Raw genomic sequence first — 17,704 nt, 5'->3', positions numbered from 1 at the left:
GTCAACTAATGATTAGCGGCCAGAGCAGCAGCTACCTTACGTTCGGCATGAATGAATGTGCACGGCGGCGGCCCGGCACGCAGTTGCGCACGTGCACGCGCTCGATGGCGCCGCCCTGCAGCAGCTCCACCGCGCGCGTCGTGCCCATCCACACACATACATGCATGCACCATCCATATGCGCCTTCGGATCCTGTCCGCCGATCCAACTTCCCGCATGTGAACATCTTGTCTGCCGCAACCCTGCCGCGCAGTGAATCGTGCAGCGATGGCGCCATGCGTGGATAAGCCTGGGCGAGCTCGCCATCCGGCTCTAGGCTACCTCGCCGCCTCGCCGCAAGACTGCGTGCTGGCGGCGCAGAGTGGGGTCGAGTTGGGTTACATGTCTTTGGGTCCCGGAAATGGCCCACACACCTCCAGACTACCTAATAATGAGCAGCGTGGCGCTAACCTGACTCGGTGTAAGTGGAACTAGGAACAATGCGCGAACCGATGCGCCAGGCGTCATTGGCGGATTTTAGACTGCGCTCTCCGACACGCATGCAGGTACGACCCATGGCACTGCCACGAACCAGCACACGACGTAGCGACACGCTCACAGCACACGGCGCCGGCATTTCACCGGCCACCTGCCCAAGAACTAACCGTGCCGACGTGCCCGCAACAGGGCCTGACACCTTAACGACGTCGTGCTGCCTTCTCCGTCTGCATTTGTACAGGGTGCCAACAGCGGCGCTGCAGCAACCTGGCAAAGGGTACTCCGTTCTGGTGTTCGTCTCCTCAGCACACGCACTTCAAATTGGAACACGGAATCCGATACGGTCCTTCCACTGGCGTCACTGGCGGAACATACGGCTCTCTTATTTATTCGGTGTGCGCACACTGAAGCATTCCATGAAGCTACCACACGACATGCGATGTATTTTAGCGAGTTGCCAACCCGCGCAGTACCCATTCCGATGGCACCAGCTACCCAGGACTGACCCTGGCAGCATGGACACAGCCATGCATGCGCGATATGGTACTTGCGCGAAACCCCTTGCGCGGGAACATCTCAGACCAGCACTGCAAGTCACGTCGACAACGATGAATGAAACGTCCAAAACCGTGCTCAAACAACCACTTCCGAATGCATGCAAACACCTAGTCATTGTGTAGGTATGTACTACAATGCCCTGCGCCCTGGCGTCAGTTTGTGGGCAGCCCATCAGCACCATACGTCGCGCATCAACCTTTCACTTCTCCACTTCACACCCCGGTGGACACGAGTGTGGTCGCTGCTTCCGTGTTGCCTCCACCCCCGCCACCTCCTGCCCCGCTGCCACCCTTCCCCCTTCCCAAGAACCTGAACATGCCGTTGCGCCGCTGCGCGCTGCACCGAAACACGGCCTTGACGTGCGCCCGCACGTCCATTTCCGGGGGCACGTGGCTCAGCAGCGCGCTCTGCCGCGCAGCGTCGGCTTTGAGTCGGGCCAGGTGCGGCCACAGGATGAGGAGGATATACAGCACGACACCGAAGACGCTGGCGATGAGCAGAAACTGGGGGAGGGCAGGCCGGGCGCAAGGAGCGAAGAGAGAGCATGGCTGTTTGCGGCGCGGGATCAACATGGGATTAAAGCGTGGTTGGGGCCGCAGCAGCCCTCCGCTGCTGCTAACCTTAGTAGGTCACAGCCGCATGTACATTGCACCCTGCACGCACCCAGCCTGCATCACACAGACCTGCAGTTGCGCACCATTTCCCCAGCACCGTGCACCCACCCCGACCCCGACCACCGCAGCCCAACGCACCGTGTGCATATCGGCGACCTGGTTGTACCTCCCGATGGAGTAGTCCACAAACAGCTGCGCCGCCTGCTGCAGCCCCTCGTACAGGTCGTTAGCGCCAACCGCCACCATGAACATGTAGCGCGTCCCGTTGTAACTAGGCACGTGGGTGGGCGGCACATGCAGCAGCAACAATGAGTTCATGGCATGCGCGGTCGTTTGTGTGGACGACGTCACAACCCCCCGGCTACTGTTTGCTTGAGGCCGTCCCTGCAATACCAGCAGTCCCGGACTCATGAAATGTGCGTGTGGTACCACGTGGCATGCTCACCGAACATCCTCGTCGGCGTCTTGGCTGAGTAGGGTCATCTCCGATATCATACGCCGCACCATCACATCGAGGCCGTTGTGTGTGACCTCGTAATACTCGCTCCCCTCCTGGAAGCAAGCGCTCTGGTCGTTGCGGAAGCAGCGCTTGGCCCGGAAGAACTCATTTGCGAAGGACGCGGACGCAAAGGTCGAGGCTGGGACGGGATGGTTGAAGACGCTGTTGATCTGCTGGTGCAGGGCCCAGGCAGGCAAGCCATCAGTGCAGGCACTCCTCAGGTATGTATGATGAATGCAACAAGGCACCGCAACGATGGCAGAGTGCGCATAATGCAGCGCCGCACGTACCTGCGTAATGGGGTTGCCGCCGTACATGAGTGCGTCGTACTCGCTCAAAAAATATGACATCTCCTGTTTGAGCATACCGCGCCAGACCTCGCGCGACTCAATGTCGTCCTGTTCAGGTGAAAAACCACGTTTGGGGGTCTTTGACGAGGCAACTCAATCGTACGGCGAAGGCCGTGCAACGCTAGGCAGCTCAAGCCCGGCTGGCTTGGAATTCGGTGTGTGTAAGATGGGAAGCGGGCCCACATACCTGAGACACGAACCCAAAGGCGATGGCGCGCACGCGCGTGTAGCGGTAGATGATGTGGCTGGCCATGTTGAGCGACGCCAGCGGGCCCTGCATGCTGTTCAGCTGCAAAGAACAAAGTAATCGGCAGGTGGGGCGTTAGCGCAGTGGAACGGTAAACACCTAGCTTGCGACCGGGTACAGCACAGAAAGCCCGGAAGCCACAGTTGCACACCTGCACCAGGCTGATTGCGTAGATGAGCACCACCGCAATGTTCCAGATAATAACCGGAGCCTGCAGCCACGGGCCGCACACGCACACAGTGAACTCCAGGCACATCAGCAGGCCGTGGCACTCGGTGGAGCAGCGCGCATGCCGGTTAGTTTGAGAAGGACGCAAGGACTTGCCCCCATGTCCCAAGGCGCTGCGCTGTACTGCCGCCCTGCCAGCTATGCACCCCGGCTGCCTGTCAAAGCGAAGCAGTTGCATGCACGACACTCGCTGCTGACACCCACCACGAACTTGCCGACGTTGATGATGGACGGAGCCAGCGTCTTGCCGTTGATGCGGAAGCCACTTTGCCGGGCCTGACGGAACTTGGTCACAGCGACAGGACCCCGGTGCTGCGAGAGATCCCAGGGATGCATGTAGCATGGTGGTAGGCCGCAAGCCACTTGACTGACACGCCGGGCAACTCATCTCATGTCTGGCTCATTGCAACAGCTAACCACGCCCGCGTTTACGCAAAAGCCCGCCCCGCTGTCCTGCATGTGTGAGTGGGTGGCTCACCTGCTTGCCGTGCCGCCCGCCGCCGCCGCCCCTGCCGTCATCACTGGTATCCACATCAGAGTGGGCGTCGCCGTCCGCGTCACCGTGCATACCGCCACCGGCACTCGTCTTCACCAGCGCTGGCGGCCAGCCGCCCTCCCCACCTTCACCGCGCGCAGCGTCGTTGGCGCGCGCCAAGGCATTGTTGCCGTCCGCCGCAGCGCCGTCCGGCTCCCGCTCCTTCCGAGTCATCGCCCTGCGCATGGCCTGTCCACCGGCCTGACCTTCAGCGGCATCTTCAGCTCCCGCGCCGCTGTCTGCGTGCCGCACACCCTTGGCGGCGCCGGCGCCACTGCCGGGCCGATTCCCAGGGCCGCCGGCGCCTCCATCCTCCAGCTGGCGCTGCTGACCGGCCCTGTCGACATCGCGCTGCTGCTCTTCCTCCACATCGGAGTTGCCGTCCTCGTCCTCGTCATCGCTGTCGTCTAGGATCTGTTGGCACACACACGATGGCGGCGGGATTGAGCGACATGTGCGAGCGAGCGAGGCATTGGCAGGCGAAGGGGCGGGGCCTATGCACACGATGTAACCACACTGTGCATCGGGGGACCGACAAACCATCCCGCACACCATGCCATCGGCATGCTGCTGCTGACGCTGTCGCAATCAGGCAGCGCGCAGCAAGCAATCAGGCAGCGCGCTGGCACCGGCGCCCCACCTTGGCATCCCTGCTGGCCAGCTGCCGCAGCACAGGGCCGGGCAGCCCGACCATGGCCAGCACTCCCGTGAGCCGCGCCCGCTCCAGCGAGTGCACCAAGACCCACTCGTAGACCAGACAGGCCACCTGCACAAATAGCGCCTCCACCACCATCATAACGATGAGCGCTGCAGGGTTGACGGCAGGCGGGAGAAGGAGGGTTAGGCGCGGAAGGCCAGGGGCAGGGCAAGCAAGGCCAGCGGTTTAGCAAGCAGCAGGAGTTCAGGGCAGCTCATTATGATTGGGGCGGGCATAGAAGCGCGCCGCATAGCTGGAAGGGAAGTCCCGATGAGAAGGGCTTCACGGGGGGCACATGCAATGACGCGCTTACATTTCTTCAGCTCGTCCACAGATTGCCAGGCGGCGTTCACCAGGTGGTCGAGCGAGTGGGCGTACATCTCAAAAAGAGGGCCCAGGCCTGCAGGCAGTCGCCATACGCCACACAGCAGCAATACGCATGTCAGCAGGGTTTTTGTCAGAGCGCGGTACGTGCGTGGCCTGCGCCATTACGACTCATCGCAGTGCAGTGCAATGATCGCGCGTAGCAGGAGACCCGCCAACGCGCACGTACCGTTCGTAACTAGGAAGTTGTAGGTCCGGTGGAGCCTGTGGGCAGCAGCACGCAGCAGCAGGAGAATCAGCACGCGGTGCACGTGACATGCACGATTGGGCACGCAACAGGCTGAACCATGCGACCAGGTGCGTGCGTGTGGAGCTCCAAGCAGACAGGGTCACCCAAGGGACCCATGTTAATTGCACGCAGGTAAGCGACGCCGTGTCAGCAGCAAGAGCAACCGGACGGAGCCACGCACACCCGGTGAGGCCTGAGCGCACGCACCTGTAGTTCTCGCGGATGGTGGGCAGCCAGTACAACGCCTCACGCGCAGCTGTGGGGGTTGAGATGCGGGATCGCGATTGGGGCCAGACCAGCGTTGGCATGGAGACTACCGGGAGCTCGCCCGTCAGGCGTTTGGGGGCATGCGGGTGACTTGTGGGGGCAGCAGCGGCAACAGGATTTGCCAGTGGGACTAGGGCATGTGTACTTGGCGTGGCCAGCGGCGCAAGTGCGCTTGCCTGCAGCCATGCATGTGTGTGTGCCGCTATCGTGAAACAAGGCACGCATGTACACACGCACCAGCGATGAAGCGCGTTCCCAGCACCCAGACGGCAGCCTTTTGGTCAATGCTCCGGGGCGGGTTGGTGTCCAGGTAGGACACGAAATTCTTCTTCTCCGACGTCCAGATGTCTGTTACGGCAGGACGGCGGGGGGGGGATCCAGGTACACGTGATGCATGCCGTGTTGGCTGGTCACGTGTTGGCTGGTCATGTGCCATCACGCCAGTGGCGTGCAGGCATCGCACCGCTACCAGAATGGAGATGCAACGCAGGAAATCCCTCCAAACAGCCATAAGCACGCACCATAGGCCGTCGGCATCAGGCGGACGGTGGTCTTCTCCTTCTCCCCCAAGTACACGAAGTGGTGGTGCGACTCCTGCACAACGCGTGTCATACATCACGGCATGTCTAGATGAAGATGGCAAAGACAGTGGGGCGCATTCCTCAAGAAGATGGGCGTGTCCCGCTCCGCAGGTATGCATGTCCCTCTTCACACGACCGCCACTTGGTCACAGGCACACGTGCGGCGGCGATGCTAGGGAGGTGGACTAACTCACCATGAGAGCGATGTTGTCCCTGCGGAAGCACCATCCGTGGTTTGACCAGAAAAATCAGCACGTGTATGTCAGGATGAGTTTGGACAATGGACCAAAGGGCACGTATGTGCAACCTCGGCCATAGGGAGCACCTATGCGTGCTTGCACGCTCAGACGGCCCCCTCTTGTAACGTCGTAAGCAAAAGGACCATGCACTTGCCTGAGTCTGCCCAGCGTCCAGTTGAGCGTGTTGGCGCACACCGACACCTTCTCGGTGACGTTGGGCCGCTCACTGCGGTGGTAAAAGCAGACGGAGAGAGAATGGACATGTCACATACCGTGCGGATCGTGACCTTGTCGGCGTACGAGGTTGTGTGCATGGTTGCGTACATGCAAGGCACGGAGCTAGCTAGCTAGAAGCAGGAAGGAAGGCACACGTACGCTACCCACGCACCAGTATGCGCCCATCATGGCGCGCACGGCAATCAGCTGCGAGCGGTCCATGGCCAGCGCCTGGCGCGCCACCAGGTTGATGTCGCTGTGCGGCGGGGGGGGGGGGGCGAGCGCGTGCAGGCCGGTGGGGGTTGGGATTGGAGGGACGGGGAGGGAAGCCGACGAGCACCAAACCCGAAGTTCGCTGGTGGGCCCTTCGCACACACAGCGCCACACTTACTGGTGCTCCATGCTGATTTCCCGCTGCACGATTACGTAGCATATGATGTGCGTCACGAGCATGAACGCCAAGATCAAGTAGCTGTGCAGCCTGAGCCTCTCCAGCGGCTCCATCAGCATGGGGCCGCACAGCAGCTTGGTCAGCGCCTTGAGCAGCCGCCCGCGCCGCGAGTCGATCTGCAGCTCGCTCACGGACGTCGCGTCCGTGATGCCTGTGATGCCGCTGGCAGCCTGGCTGCCCGACTGACTGGACTCGCCGCCCTCACTGGCCTTCTCCCAGTCGTCCTCGCCCTTGTCCTTGTCGCCGCCATCAGCGGCGCCGCCGCCCTTCTCTGAGGCCAGGGCACCGCTGCGCACGCGGCCGCCGCCGCCGCCCTCCCGAAACGAGCCCTGCCGCGAGTCCGACAGCGCGCGGCCAAAGGACTTGCTGGCCTTGGTCGACATCTGCCTTTGGGCGGCGCCAGAGCCGCCCACTGCAGATGCCGCGCCGTCCTCCGGAATAGGCGCCAGGCCGCTACCCGGGGCGCCGCCCACACCAGGCGGCAAGGCCGGCAAGTTGCCGACCAGCCCGGAGCTGCTGCTGCGCCGGTCCACCGGGGGCGGCTGCTGGTGAGCCTCCAGCGCCCCGCTGTTCTTGTGGGTGAGCGTGCGCACCCACTGCGCCACAAAGTCCGACTTGCTGGCGGCGCGGCTGTGCAGCTTGGCCTGGCCCTTCGCCTCCAGGTCCTCCGAGCCGTCCTTGCGGCCCCTGGAGTGCTCGCTGCCGCTGCCGTCGCCGTCGCTGCTGTGACGCTCGTCACTGCCGTGATCGCCAGCGGGGTCGTCTGCGCCCTGCTGCGCGTCGCCATCGTGGCCACCGTCGCTGCTGGCAGCGTCCTGTGGGAAGCGCAGATGGCCGCTGTCCGGGCGTGACGCCGCCGCGCCTGCGGCATGGCCGCGCGCTCCGGCCGCGCCAGCAGCACCACCCGCCTCGCTGCCATGCGCATCGCCGCCGTACGTTGACGTAGCGGCGTGACTGCCACCGGCGGTTTGGGGGTGGGCGGAGTCCGCGCCATTGTTGGAAGTCTGCAGGTGCAGCACGCGCAGCAAGTTCGCGTGGGCGCCCGCGAACTGCGTGTCCGGGTGCATGGTGATGGTGATCTTGGGCCGGCCGCCCGCGGCCAGCGTCGCCACGCCCTGCGTCAGGATGCGCATGGTGCCGGTGTCTGGGTGCGGCCCGATGAAGGCCATGACCGGGCTAATGGTGCCGCGGTTGTTGTTGGCAGTCTTGAGCGCGCCCTTCTTCTTGTTGTGGCCCTTAGAGTTGGCCGCAACCAGCTTGTCCCAGGAGATGTCGTAGGGAATGTCAAGGAACCTGCAGGGGGCAATGGACGAAGGAAGTCAAGCAACAGCAGCTTGCAGTGGTCAGCACGGAGCCAACATCAGCCGCTGCAGGTGTCCCTAGGACTACATGTGCCGCAAGGTGACAGCCGCGCTCCACAGAACCCGAAGACTCACCTCTGGATGGGTTTCTTCGTCAAGGCGGCCGCGGGCATGCCCACGATCAGGCCGGTCATGTAAGAGGCCTTGCGGATGACCAGCCCCTCGTCCAGCTCCACTACGCCCGACAGCAGGTCGCGCCGCCACAGCGTCACCTTGATGCGAATTCCGTTGTCCGCGTAGCTGCTCTCGCCCGCAACGCCCTCGGCGGCTCCGGTGGCTTTGTCAGTCGATTCCATGAGCTCAGCCTGCGCGCATGTTGCAATCGAGTGACGAGCACGCACGCAATAGGCAGGGGCGTCAATCAAGTGAGTACGACGGCATGCGTACGTGCGGCATATTGTCGAAGACACACCAAGCATGCCAGCTGAATTGGAGGATCTGACCGAAGGTTAGAGGGTCGCGTTCACTAGCAACCGACCGCACAACCCCCACCTGCAGGCATGCCGATTTAGACGCAGACTTCTTGCCGCTGCTGCCAGGTGCCGCCGCTGCCCCTGCGATAGCGGGCAGGCTACTGGGAACGGCAGCGCTGGGCGGCGGCTTGACGCGCACACGCCACGAGGTGCCTGGCATCTCGTGTTCCTTGTCCAGGAGCGCCAGGATCAGCAGCTGCAGCTGGCTCTCGCCGTTGCGCTCACGCCACTGCAAGAACGGAAAAGCGTGGCAGTGCACGGTATGCGCGTGTTGACTACATGAGCGACAAGCCCACAACATTTGAACACACGCCACTGCGTCCAGCAACACCAACCCATGGCGCTGCAATCTGCATCTGTTTTTCGCTGCACACAACTCACGTCTGCGAAAATGTCCACCGTGTCGCACAGGCTGGTGCCCACCAGGTCGCCAGCCACGAAGTCGAACACGGACGCCTCGGGCCGCTCAACGGACACGACCTGGCCGTTGAAGTTGGCGGTGATCACCAGGCGCTTCTCGTCGTGGATTTCGTCTTGCCCAACCTTGCTGACCTGTCGCCAGGTTCCACGGAAAGTGCAATTAACAGGCTTTTCATTCGCACTTGTACGACACGTGTGGGTCCTCACACATACACACCGGTTTTACCAACCATATGCACCTTTGGCGGCTGACGAGTGCATGCCCTGTGTCTAGGCCCACCCCATGCTACCAATCTCACTTGCACGACGTGCTGTGTGCTGGCGCCGTCATCCGCCGTCACGGTGTGGATCTTGATCTTGACGGGCACCTGGGAGTTGTTTTCATTCAGCAGGTGCACCACCTTGCCCGCGCGGCAGCTGGTGGGCGGGATCTCATTGGCAGCAGTGCCGCTCTCCTGTACGGTGCATGACGCAAAGCAATTCTGTTACAAGGACTACACATCCTGATGTTTCAGTGTACAAGCCTCGCGAAACAGGCAGGACCATCATTACGATACAATGCAGGTCGGTCATGCAGGTAACAGAACAAGGCGCTCTTTGCCGGCCTAGGCGCACCTTGATCCACTTGTTGTGCATGGTGTTGTACGGCGCCGGCAGCAGCTGGTCCAGCTTCATGGTGGCCAACTTGCGCAGCGGGAAGCCCAGCAGCGTGGAAATGCCCACCGAACAGAAGCGCAGCCGCATGTGCGTATCCACCACCATGATGTTGCCATCCAAGCCGTCCGTACGGTGGCAGTTGAGCACGTAGATGCGCTGCCCGTCCGTGCCTGCACACAACACACAACACAGCAGCAGCCCGCCCAATCACAAAACGTCAGCCAGCAGTTCCGCCCCCAAAGACCACGCACACAGCTCTACAAATTACCCGCCGCCTTACTGCCATACGCGCATCCACCAACTCCATCCGCCCCGCCCCTCTGGCACCGACCGCACCTGCAAGGCTCAGGGTCACCTCCACTGGCACCGGGTCCAGGTACTTGTGCCGCAGCAACAGCTGCGTCTTGATCACGCCCGCCTCCAGCTCCGCGGCGGGCGCGTCGCGGCAGCGCTCCAACAGCTGCTCCACCTCCATCTGGTCGTTGTCCAGAAGTGTGGACAGCGAACGGCCCACCTGTGCCACATTGCCGTACGTTTTAGGCCGTATAAATGAATCGTTGCTGGGGGCCTGCTGCCGAGCGTGGCGTGCTGCCTAGTCACTGGCCTGCTGCAGGGGGCCAGCCAGCAGTAACCACCCGCAGCAAAGCAGGTGGCATGCACGCGCTCCGCAGCTGCAACTAACTCAGCCAGGGGCAGTTAGGCAGGCATGTCAGCCCCAAGCATTCATTCAACACACGCACCAGCTCGTTCTCCGTGGCTCCGCACATGCTTGCGAAATTGTTGTCGCCGCACAGGAAGACTCCGTTTGGCGCCACCCAGGCTCGCACGTTGAGCAGGTTGGAGCCCAGCGGCCGCACAACGCCCAGGAAAACGCTGCGTGCGCGAGTGAGCATGTGTGCGGGCGTGCGTAGTAGGCCACACGCCGTACCGTAAGAGCAAGCCGCATGCATGATGAGTGCTAGCGAGCGGCAGGTGCCGCAATCTCAGCGCGTACACCAAGCAGGCCAGAGATTCAGCGTTGCTGCTGCTGGTGCTGCTGCGTGGCACCTTCCTTACCTGTCGCTACCGGTGCCGGACATTTTGGTCACGCACAGCTGCATGGGGAACACGTAGCGCTCCTTGTGCAGGGCCACCACCTCACGGACGGTGTCCAGAATGTGCGGCTCGCCACCGTTCACATAGCGGGTGAGGTAGCTGGGGTGGCGTTGACTGAAGGGCTGCGGCATAAGCAGTGACACGTTGGCACCCTCCAGTTCCGTCTTCGGGTAGCCGAACACCTTCTGCACCGCCTGGCTGACCATCATGATGGTGCCCTCGGCGTTGATCACAATCACGGCGTCGTCCTCCATCGACATAGACGTCAGGAACTCGGGCTTGTCCGCCGAACTCTGCAACCAAGCGGCCGAGGTAAGCGGCATGGCGGGCGCACGTCAAAAGATGACACTTGTGAGATTCCAATGCATACGGCATCTACGTCATTTGCAATCCAAGCTTAGCATGCCGCCGTCATGCCCACCTGCACCGCGCTCAGGTCCAGGTTCATGATGGCGTCGCCGCCGCCGTTGCGTGAGGCCTCGTTATAGGCGCGTGCGGCCGCGATGGGGTCGTGCTTCACGTCCTCCAGGAACTTGCCATAGCAGCGCAGCAGCTTGCCGTTGGTGGGGTAGCGCTCCAGCACCCTGGCCGGCACAGAGGGGCGCGTTTTTAGGTCCTGATAAGGCACTCATGTCTGAACATATTCAATTGTGTCTGTCCATGCTCATGGTGCGGTGCACAGTATGAAATGCCTGATAGCATGCTCATGTGTCCCCAATCAGCAACGCACCTCTTGTAGACCTGGTGGGCCCTGACGGTCCCATTATCCAGTTCGGTCAGCGCCTTGTCTACCTCCGTGACCTTGACCGTTGAGCGCATCATCAGCGTCCACAGATCGGCTTGCAGCAGCATCACCTCCTTATGAACGCGCAGCACCGCCCTGCAGAATCAACCAGAAGGTGACCGTGAATGATGAGCGCGGCTCCTGAACGAGCCCAGCCGCGACTACCGGTCCGTGCCAAGCCGCCCACGCACCATGCACCCAAAGGGCCGGCTCTCCCGCAAGCACAAGCACGCACACGCTAGCTCACGCCCGCACCTGAAGTTGCGCCTGAACTCGATGTAGGCCTGCAGGTCCATGCCGCCGTCCTGGCTGTCCTTCAGGCGCTTGGACGCCTCGCCCGTGCAGAAGATCTGGAGCAGGGCAGGGCAAGGGGTGGGGTGTCTGCTGGATTCAGGGCGGGCTAGCGAGCTAGAGCGCAGGTATGCCTCGCTACACACATGAAGGCGCCCTGCTGCGGATGACAGACGGCCGAGCGAAGCATGCCCACATGCTTGATTGCGAGCCAGCTGCTAGACATACTGCAGCTGCATGGCCCATGCGTGGTATGCAATGCCGGCTCATGCGCAAGCGATCTCACCTGGTAGCGTTGCACGAGGGTGGGCATGTGCTTCAGCGCGAGCTGCAGCTGCGTGCGCGCCGCGGGGGCGTCTTTCCGCACCTCCAGCAGGAAGTTTGCGTACAGGATGAGTAGGAAGGCATCGGTGGGAAACGTGTGCATCCCCGCCTGCGGGCACACACACACGAGGCCACACCGCATTCAGCGAGTTAACAGCTGGACATGCATGGTGACACATGACAGCGCACATATGGTGGCGGTAACCCGCGTCTTCCCAGCAACCCTGCCCATGGCGCCAACCCTAAAGGTTTGTAGGCGTTGCGTGCCCCCTGCTTTCCTCCTGCTCCTCGCTCGTCCCCGGCCCGGCGGCCCCTGCTGTGACTTGCCTTGATGATGGTCTCGCCCAGCGCGGCAGCCTCCTCGTCCACGCCGCCATCAACGTCAAACTTGCGCATCACGCGGGACAGCACCTCGACCTGACATAGAGCGAGAAGTGACCGGCCAGCAATGCATGCAGCCAGCGGGTTAGAGGGCTTGCGCTAGAGTGCGCGAGCGAGGACACCCAACGCGCTCATATGTTTCCTCAGCCGTAGCTAGCACAGCCAGTCCAATCAAGCGGCACATGGCCGCGCATGCAAGCCCACCTGGGTGTAATCATCCAGTTTGTACACCTTGCTGATCTTGACGCCGGGCTCCAGCCCCTTAAATTTCTGGGCGGGACGAGTGGCCCACCTGTGCAGCGCCAAGCAAAACGGGCATGTTCACCAGCGCGCGTCCGCATCGGCGGTGGCAAGTTCGGCGCCTCAAATGGTGTCCCGCCCAATCGCTCACGCTCCTGACACGCCCCGCAATCCCCCTTGCGGTGTTCAGGCACGTCACAGATGAGCCCCTTTCCGAGCGAGCTCACCATGCGTGCGCCCAGCAGAGTACGACGCCACCGCCAATGACCGCGAAGATGCCGTACAACACATTCTGTGCCGGCGGCCAAGAATTGAATGCACAGCAATTGTCCAGGCCGTCAGCATTACCATGTCCCAACATTTAACCCCGCATTGTAGGTGTGCTGCCCTTCCTCCGAGCAGGCCCTATTCCTGCATTGCCGCCTGCATGCTGCACGTGCCCGGACCCATATGGGTATGCATCCGCGTACCAGGGTCATGTCCCGTTTGAAATCATCAGACTTGTTGTTGGAAAAGACGATCACAGCCAGGAGGACGGCCGTGTACAGGACGCCCATCCACATGGAGCACCACACCACGTTGACAGTCTTGCGGTAGAAGGGTAGCTGCGCGGCAGGTGCGGAAGATTATCATCCGGGCATGATGAGTGCTTTTACACTGGTAGTAATGAAATTGCTCAGCGTTGCACAGGGCTGGGCGAGAACAGTACTGTTGCGGGGTGCAGGTCAGGGGCCCATACACTGCTGGCGGGTTGCCAGGATGCGCGAGAATGTGCACAAGGTGGGATAGTTCGGGCCCCATGCAAACGGGAGAAGGGCGGCGGCAGCGCATCAGCCAGCAAGAGAGGGGTTTCTATGTTGGTCAAGTGGTGGCGTCGTTGCGGCAAATGCAGACATCAAGCAAACAAGCTTGGGTGCGCTCTCAGTGTCTCACCCGCCGGAAGTTCCACCAGCAGATCATGGCGACTGTGAAGATGATGATGATTGCCTGCGGCTTCGGCCAGCCTTGCAGATCATCCGACGCGATCACGAACAACGCCTTGGCCGTGAGAATTTTGAGGCGGGTGATGGCGGCGGGCGAGGCGAGGTAGCCAGTCGAGATGGGGTTCAGGTCCGATGACGCCACGACTACAGGCAGGCGGAGGTAGGAAAGGGGCGAACAGGTCAGGGCGCAGCATTTCTGTACCATCCTACTTGCCTTGCACCCGCTGACTGGGTGTACATATTCCTGTCTCCTCGAGCCTCCATTTATCACGGCAGCAGCCTGGAACCTACCCATCAGCGCTGTGACGCAGAAGAAGATGCACGCGGTCACGCAGGCCACGGCCATGTGCAGGATGTGCGGCATCTCCAGGCACACTGCGGCACATCAACGGGTGTACACGGGACGCATGGAAGCGACGTTGACGCGTCGGGAGCTGCGAGAAGATGCTGTGCTCGGGAAACCGCTGGCTAGCCAGGGAACATGCGCTGGCCCACAACCACTGGGCCCGCCACAGCGGCGCGAAAGGCGCGAAACCCAACGTATGGCACATATCGTGCATTCGGGAATTGATTGAACCCAAATGCAAGGCATCCCTACGCGCTCTACCCCCACTCACTGATGTCCTCAAAATACACGTGGTTCTGCAATTGGCGGCACCGCAAAGACGGAACGTGGCGGGGCACATGCATGGGGATGAGCATCGGGATTCAAGAGCGCTTTCCGGGGATAGATGCGGGTGGGAGGCGTGCGGGAACATGTGCAGGTAGGGGTATGCACGATTGGCGTTGTAATTGTTAGCTGTCCCACCCTGCATGCCCTGCGTGTCGCTGCGTCTATATCGCATAAATCCCCCTGACTCACTTTCACAGGCGATCCGAAGTTGCAGTTGGCTGTGAAGACGAAGTAGTCGAAGAACGAAACCTGTGGAAAATGGGGGAGGGGGGGGGGTGCAGGCCGGAGGCGATGTGGGTCGGGCGGATTAAAGCCAGTGTTCAAAGCCGAAGGCCCAGCATTACCGGTGGCGCATGGGATTCTCACGCTACCACGTGGCCTCCTAAACTCCAATGGTCACACGCGCTCGATCGTGTGCCACGTGGCACGCACTCACGTACAACATCATGAAGATCAGGTCGTACACCACGTGCAGCACCGTGGCCGCGCGCTTGAGCCACTTGCTCTGCTCCTGCTTGCGCATGGCCAGCGTCAGCCACACCAGGCCCAGCACCGACAGAACCACCGCCACCACCATGATGTACAACACCAGAATGTAGGTGTCGTAGCCTGGGATAATAAGGACACGTGGGGAGCACAGAATCAGAGAAACTGGGTCAGCGGCGACGAGTCTCGGGCAGCACAGACGGCATCAGCGGGCTATGCAGGTGTGCCGAACATGCATGCGGACAGCCGCGCACGGCGGCGCACGAGCTTGCTCACGGGCTCACGCACCGTAGATGCGCATGATGGGGCTGCGCCACACCGTCCACCGAATGACCTGCCACACCGGGTTGCTGGTGTTGATGCGCCAACTCGTGACTGACGGGTTGAACACCACAATGAAGCCCTGCATGCAAGGCAGGTACACTTGAGTGAGGAGTGAGACCGTGAGGCTTGTAAGCGCGGCGGCAAACCTGCATGCCCGGATACAATTAAGGTTGTGAAGGGATGTCGCCCGTATCACAACAAATATCGAACCAGAGCCACCTCACTCCCAGCAGCCCTCCAGGAGCTCCTTGTGAACATGGGCAGGTCGGACTCACCATCTGCGGACATGCGGGCAACGTGGCGGGTAAGGGCATGCAGGCTCTCATTCACTATGCGTATGCGCTAGCTAGGGCAGGCGGAAACGGGCACAAGCAGTCTACCATGTGATCCCCGTATCCCATTTCAGCCTCGCGAATCCACTTTTTCTGGTTGACGCCCCTGCATGTGACACTCGGGCCCTGCCGCCCCTTCCCCCCCCCCCCCCCCCATTGGCGCAGAACAGTCCCCCGCTTGCGGCGCTCACCAAGCCCTCGAGGAGAACCTTGATGACGGCCACCTTCCAGCTTCCCAGCGCGGATGACCGCACAAGCGTGTACATGCCTGTATGTATGGGAAGAAGCACGATTTAAGGTAAAGTCAGCCGGTTCCGGGTGCAGCCAGGACCCTCCGCGACCCCACCCTGTCGCTGCTCAGCACACGACAGCACCTGGTGCCAGGCTCCATCGCGGCCGTTGACAGGTCACCGCGAGGCGTATGAGGGGTATATAGGGGTTGCATGCTATATGCTTGACATAAACTGCCTCAGCAGCTCCCCAGCAAAGCCGATGAGCGAAGCGCGGCGACAGCTTGCAACCAGTCGACGCTTTGCCAGCATTCTCTTGGAAGTAATATTTATAACATCATATTCAGCACTGAGAGCAAGTAGTTGTCAAGCTTGGCTGCCCACACTGCGAATGTCCTCATTCGTCGAAACGAGGTCACGTATATGATGTGCTTGTAGCGCAAGAAAAACACAGTGAAATCGAGCCTAGACCCTACGAAGCGTCAGAGCTCACATTGGAAAATGCCCTCCTGAATTGACCTGCGGCGCATGCAGGCACACGGCGGTTTGACACGCGGCGGTGGGGTGAGCAGATCCATTCATGCCAGACCGCCGACCCCGTTAACCTAGCTTTAAATGGCAGGCAAAGAGCGCATAGAAGGAAGGGGCCAAGAGCCAAGAGCAAGGTAACAAGAGCGGCACATTTCGCCATCGCACGCGCCCGCGCATGTCGCCTGGAGTGTGCTCTACACCTGCCCGCCCGCACAGCCCCACCTCTTTTGCTCCAGTAGGTCCCCCTCCTCGCGCTCTGCTGCAGCTCTGCGATTGGCGGACGCGGGGCAGACTTCAAGACGCCAGGAGTGCAAGACATGCTCGCATTACTGAGTCACCCGAGCAGCAGCGGGTCCGTGCATGTCATGGCCTGGCTTAGGTATGGGCTGTAGTCACGGCATCGAGTGGTATATATTGCCCGCGATGGGACCAACACCACGACGCGGTCGTCGCGCCGAAGCTTGCCAACAAACGATTGTGCCGAGAGTTGTGCGGTTCAGGCGGTTCAGGCGGCATTGCATTGGGTTTTCCATAATTACCGGTCTTTCAGCTTCAAAAACTTGCTATCGCTCCTTTGGCTGGAGGTCTGCGACCCGCCAGCGCTGCTCGAGGCTCCACTACGGCTTCCCGCGTCTCCATCATCGTTGTCCTTAGCCGAGGACATTATGATAGATACAAGGATCGTGCTCACATATGTCCCACTGGTTCACCGCGTTGGGCGCCGCGCGCCCTGTCGGAGGTCGCAGAAAGCTTGGCTTGGCTCGTGGCGTTTCGGGCCTCAAGTTAACATATTGGATAATGGTGCGTGTATGAGAAGTACTTGACTATTTTGTTATTCGAGGCCTGAGTGAAAAGGTAAAGAGGATTGAGTCACCGGTCCGACACTCAGCGGCGACGGGTCGGACAAAACTCTGAGGAGCCCTGTAACACGAATTTAGCTACATGTAAATGGCGCATGAGGCCTCGCAGGGTGGGGGTTGACCGGAAGGGTGGAAAAGACTGTTGCTGTACAGGTGTGGCGCAAACCTATAGTATGGAACCCTTCCCACGAGTCGTCGCCCTACACCCTGGAATAGAGACGTCTATAATAAAAAGGCAATTCTTAGAGGGCCTCTCGAAGGACCGGTGTTCGGACAGGTTCGGATGTGGGCGGGCTCGCTCCACTTGCATGCCCGCTCGCACGCCCTTCAGTGCCCTTCCCACGCCTCTCTCACACGTTCAGTGATGTCAAGCACTAGTGTCGCTTGGGCCTCATGCACGCCACCCCCTCGCTGATGTACGTGCACACTCAGCTGCTGGATAACACATTTGATCGTATGGCCTACACCAGTGAATTGCCAGCAGCTTCGGTCTTCCCCCAGCAGCTTTCTACGACACGCATGCGTGACGATGCGTGTGACTCCCTAGCCTCACTCGGGGTGCGGCATGACACTCTCGTCTTAGCCTTTGTTTCCCTTACAAGCCTGGCAGCGCTCGACAGCCTCTGCGTGCATATAGCCTGACCGGAGGGATGACACTCGCCGTTTTGGCCGCTCTCATCCAGCTCC

General features: G+C 61.1%; 1 protein-coding gene across 2 annotated transcripts; it reads right to left on the bottom strand.

Moving 5' to 3' along the window:
• Positions 1 to 2: 2 nt before the first annotated feature.
• Positions 3 to 17,234, bottom strand: CHLRE_13g587550v5 (uncharacterized protein). Of its 2 annotated transcripts, none has more exons than XM_043069695.1 (45): positions 16,697 to 17,234; positions 16,380 to 16,424; positions 16,120 to 16,145; positions 15,588 to 15,664; positions 15,289 to 15,342; positions 15,029 to 15,143; positions 14,691 to 14,863; positions 14,411 to 14,503; positions 14,199 to 14,223; positions 13,873 to 13,956; positions 13,532 to 13,725; positions 13,069 to 13,203; positions 12,826 to 12,890; positions 12,563 to 12,650; positions 12,305 to 12,394; positions 11,940 to 12,086; positions 11,618 to 11,712; positions 11,309 to 11,458; positions 11,000 to 11,162; positions 10,540 to 10,871; positions 10,224 to 10,356; positions 9,820 to 9,997; positions 9,442 to 9,653; positions 9,126 to 9,281; positions 8,788 to 8,958; positions 8,426 to 8,635; positions 8,009 to 8,238; positions 6,513 to 7,865; positions 6,294 to 6,377; positions 6,060 to 6,131; positions 5,861 to 5,879; positions 5,607 to 5,679; positions 5,323 to 5,433; positions 5,026 to 5,074; positions 4,759 to 4,793; positions 4,519 to 4,605; positions 4,149 to 4,315; positions 3,452 to 3,922; positions 3,178 to 3,285; positions 2,897 to 2,956; positions 2,686 to 2,787; positions 2,439 to 2,546; positions 2,095 to 2,318; positions 1,788 to 1,920; positions 3 to 1,538 (listed from the first exon to the last, which is right to left on the bottom strand). In XM_043069695.1, the coding sequence occupies exons 1-45, from the start codon at positions 16,819 to 16,821 to the stop codon at positions 1,248 to 1,250; spliced, it is 7,113 nt and encodes a 2,370-aa protein (XP_042917670.1). In that variant the 5' UTR covers positions 16,822 to 17,234; the 3' UTR covers positions 3 to 1,247. The 2 variants fall into 2 exon arrangements, with proteins under 2 accessions (XP_042917670.1, XP_001693626.2); XM_001693574.2 differs by having other exon boundaries at positions 14,444 to 14,503.
• Between the last annotated feature and the right edge of the window lie 470 nt (positions 17,235 to 17,704).

The sequence above is a fragment of the Chlamydomonas reinhardtii genome, chromosome 13 (genome assembly GCF_000002595.2).
Source record: "Chlamydomonas reinhardtii strain CC-503 cw92 mt+ chromosome 13, whole genome shotgun sequence".
In the NCBI taxonomy this organism is placed as follows: domain Eukaryota; kingdom Viridiplantae; phylum Chlorophyta; class Chlorophyceae; order Chlamydomonadales; family Chlamydomonadaceae; genus Chlamydomonas; species Chlamydomonas reinhardtii.
This window is presented reverse-complemented; position numbering and strand designations above follow the sequence as displayed.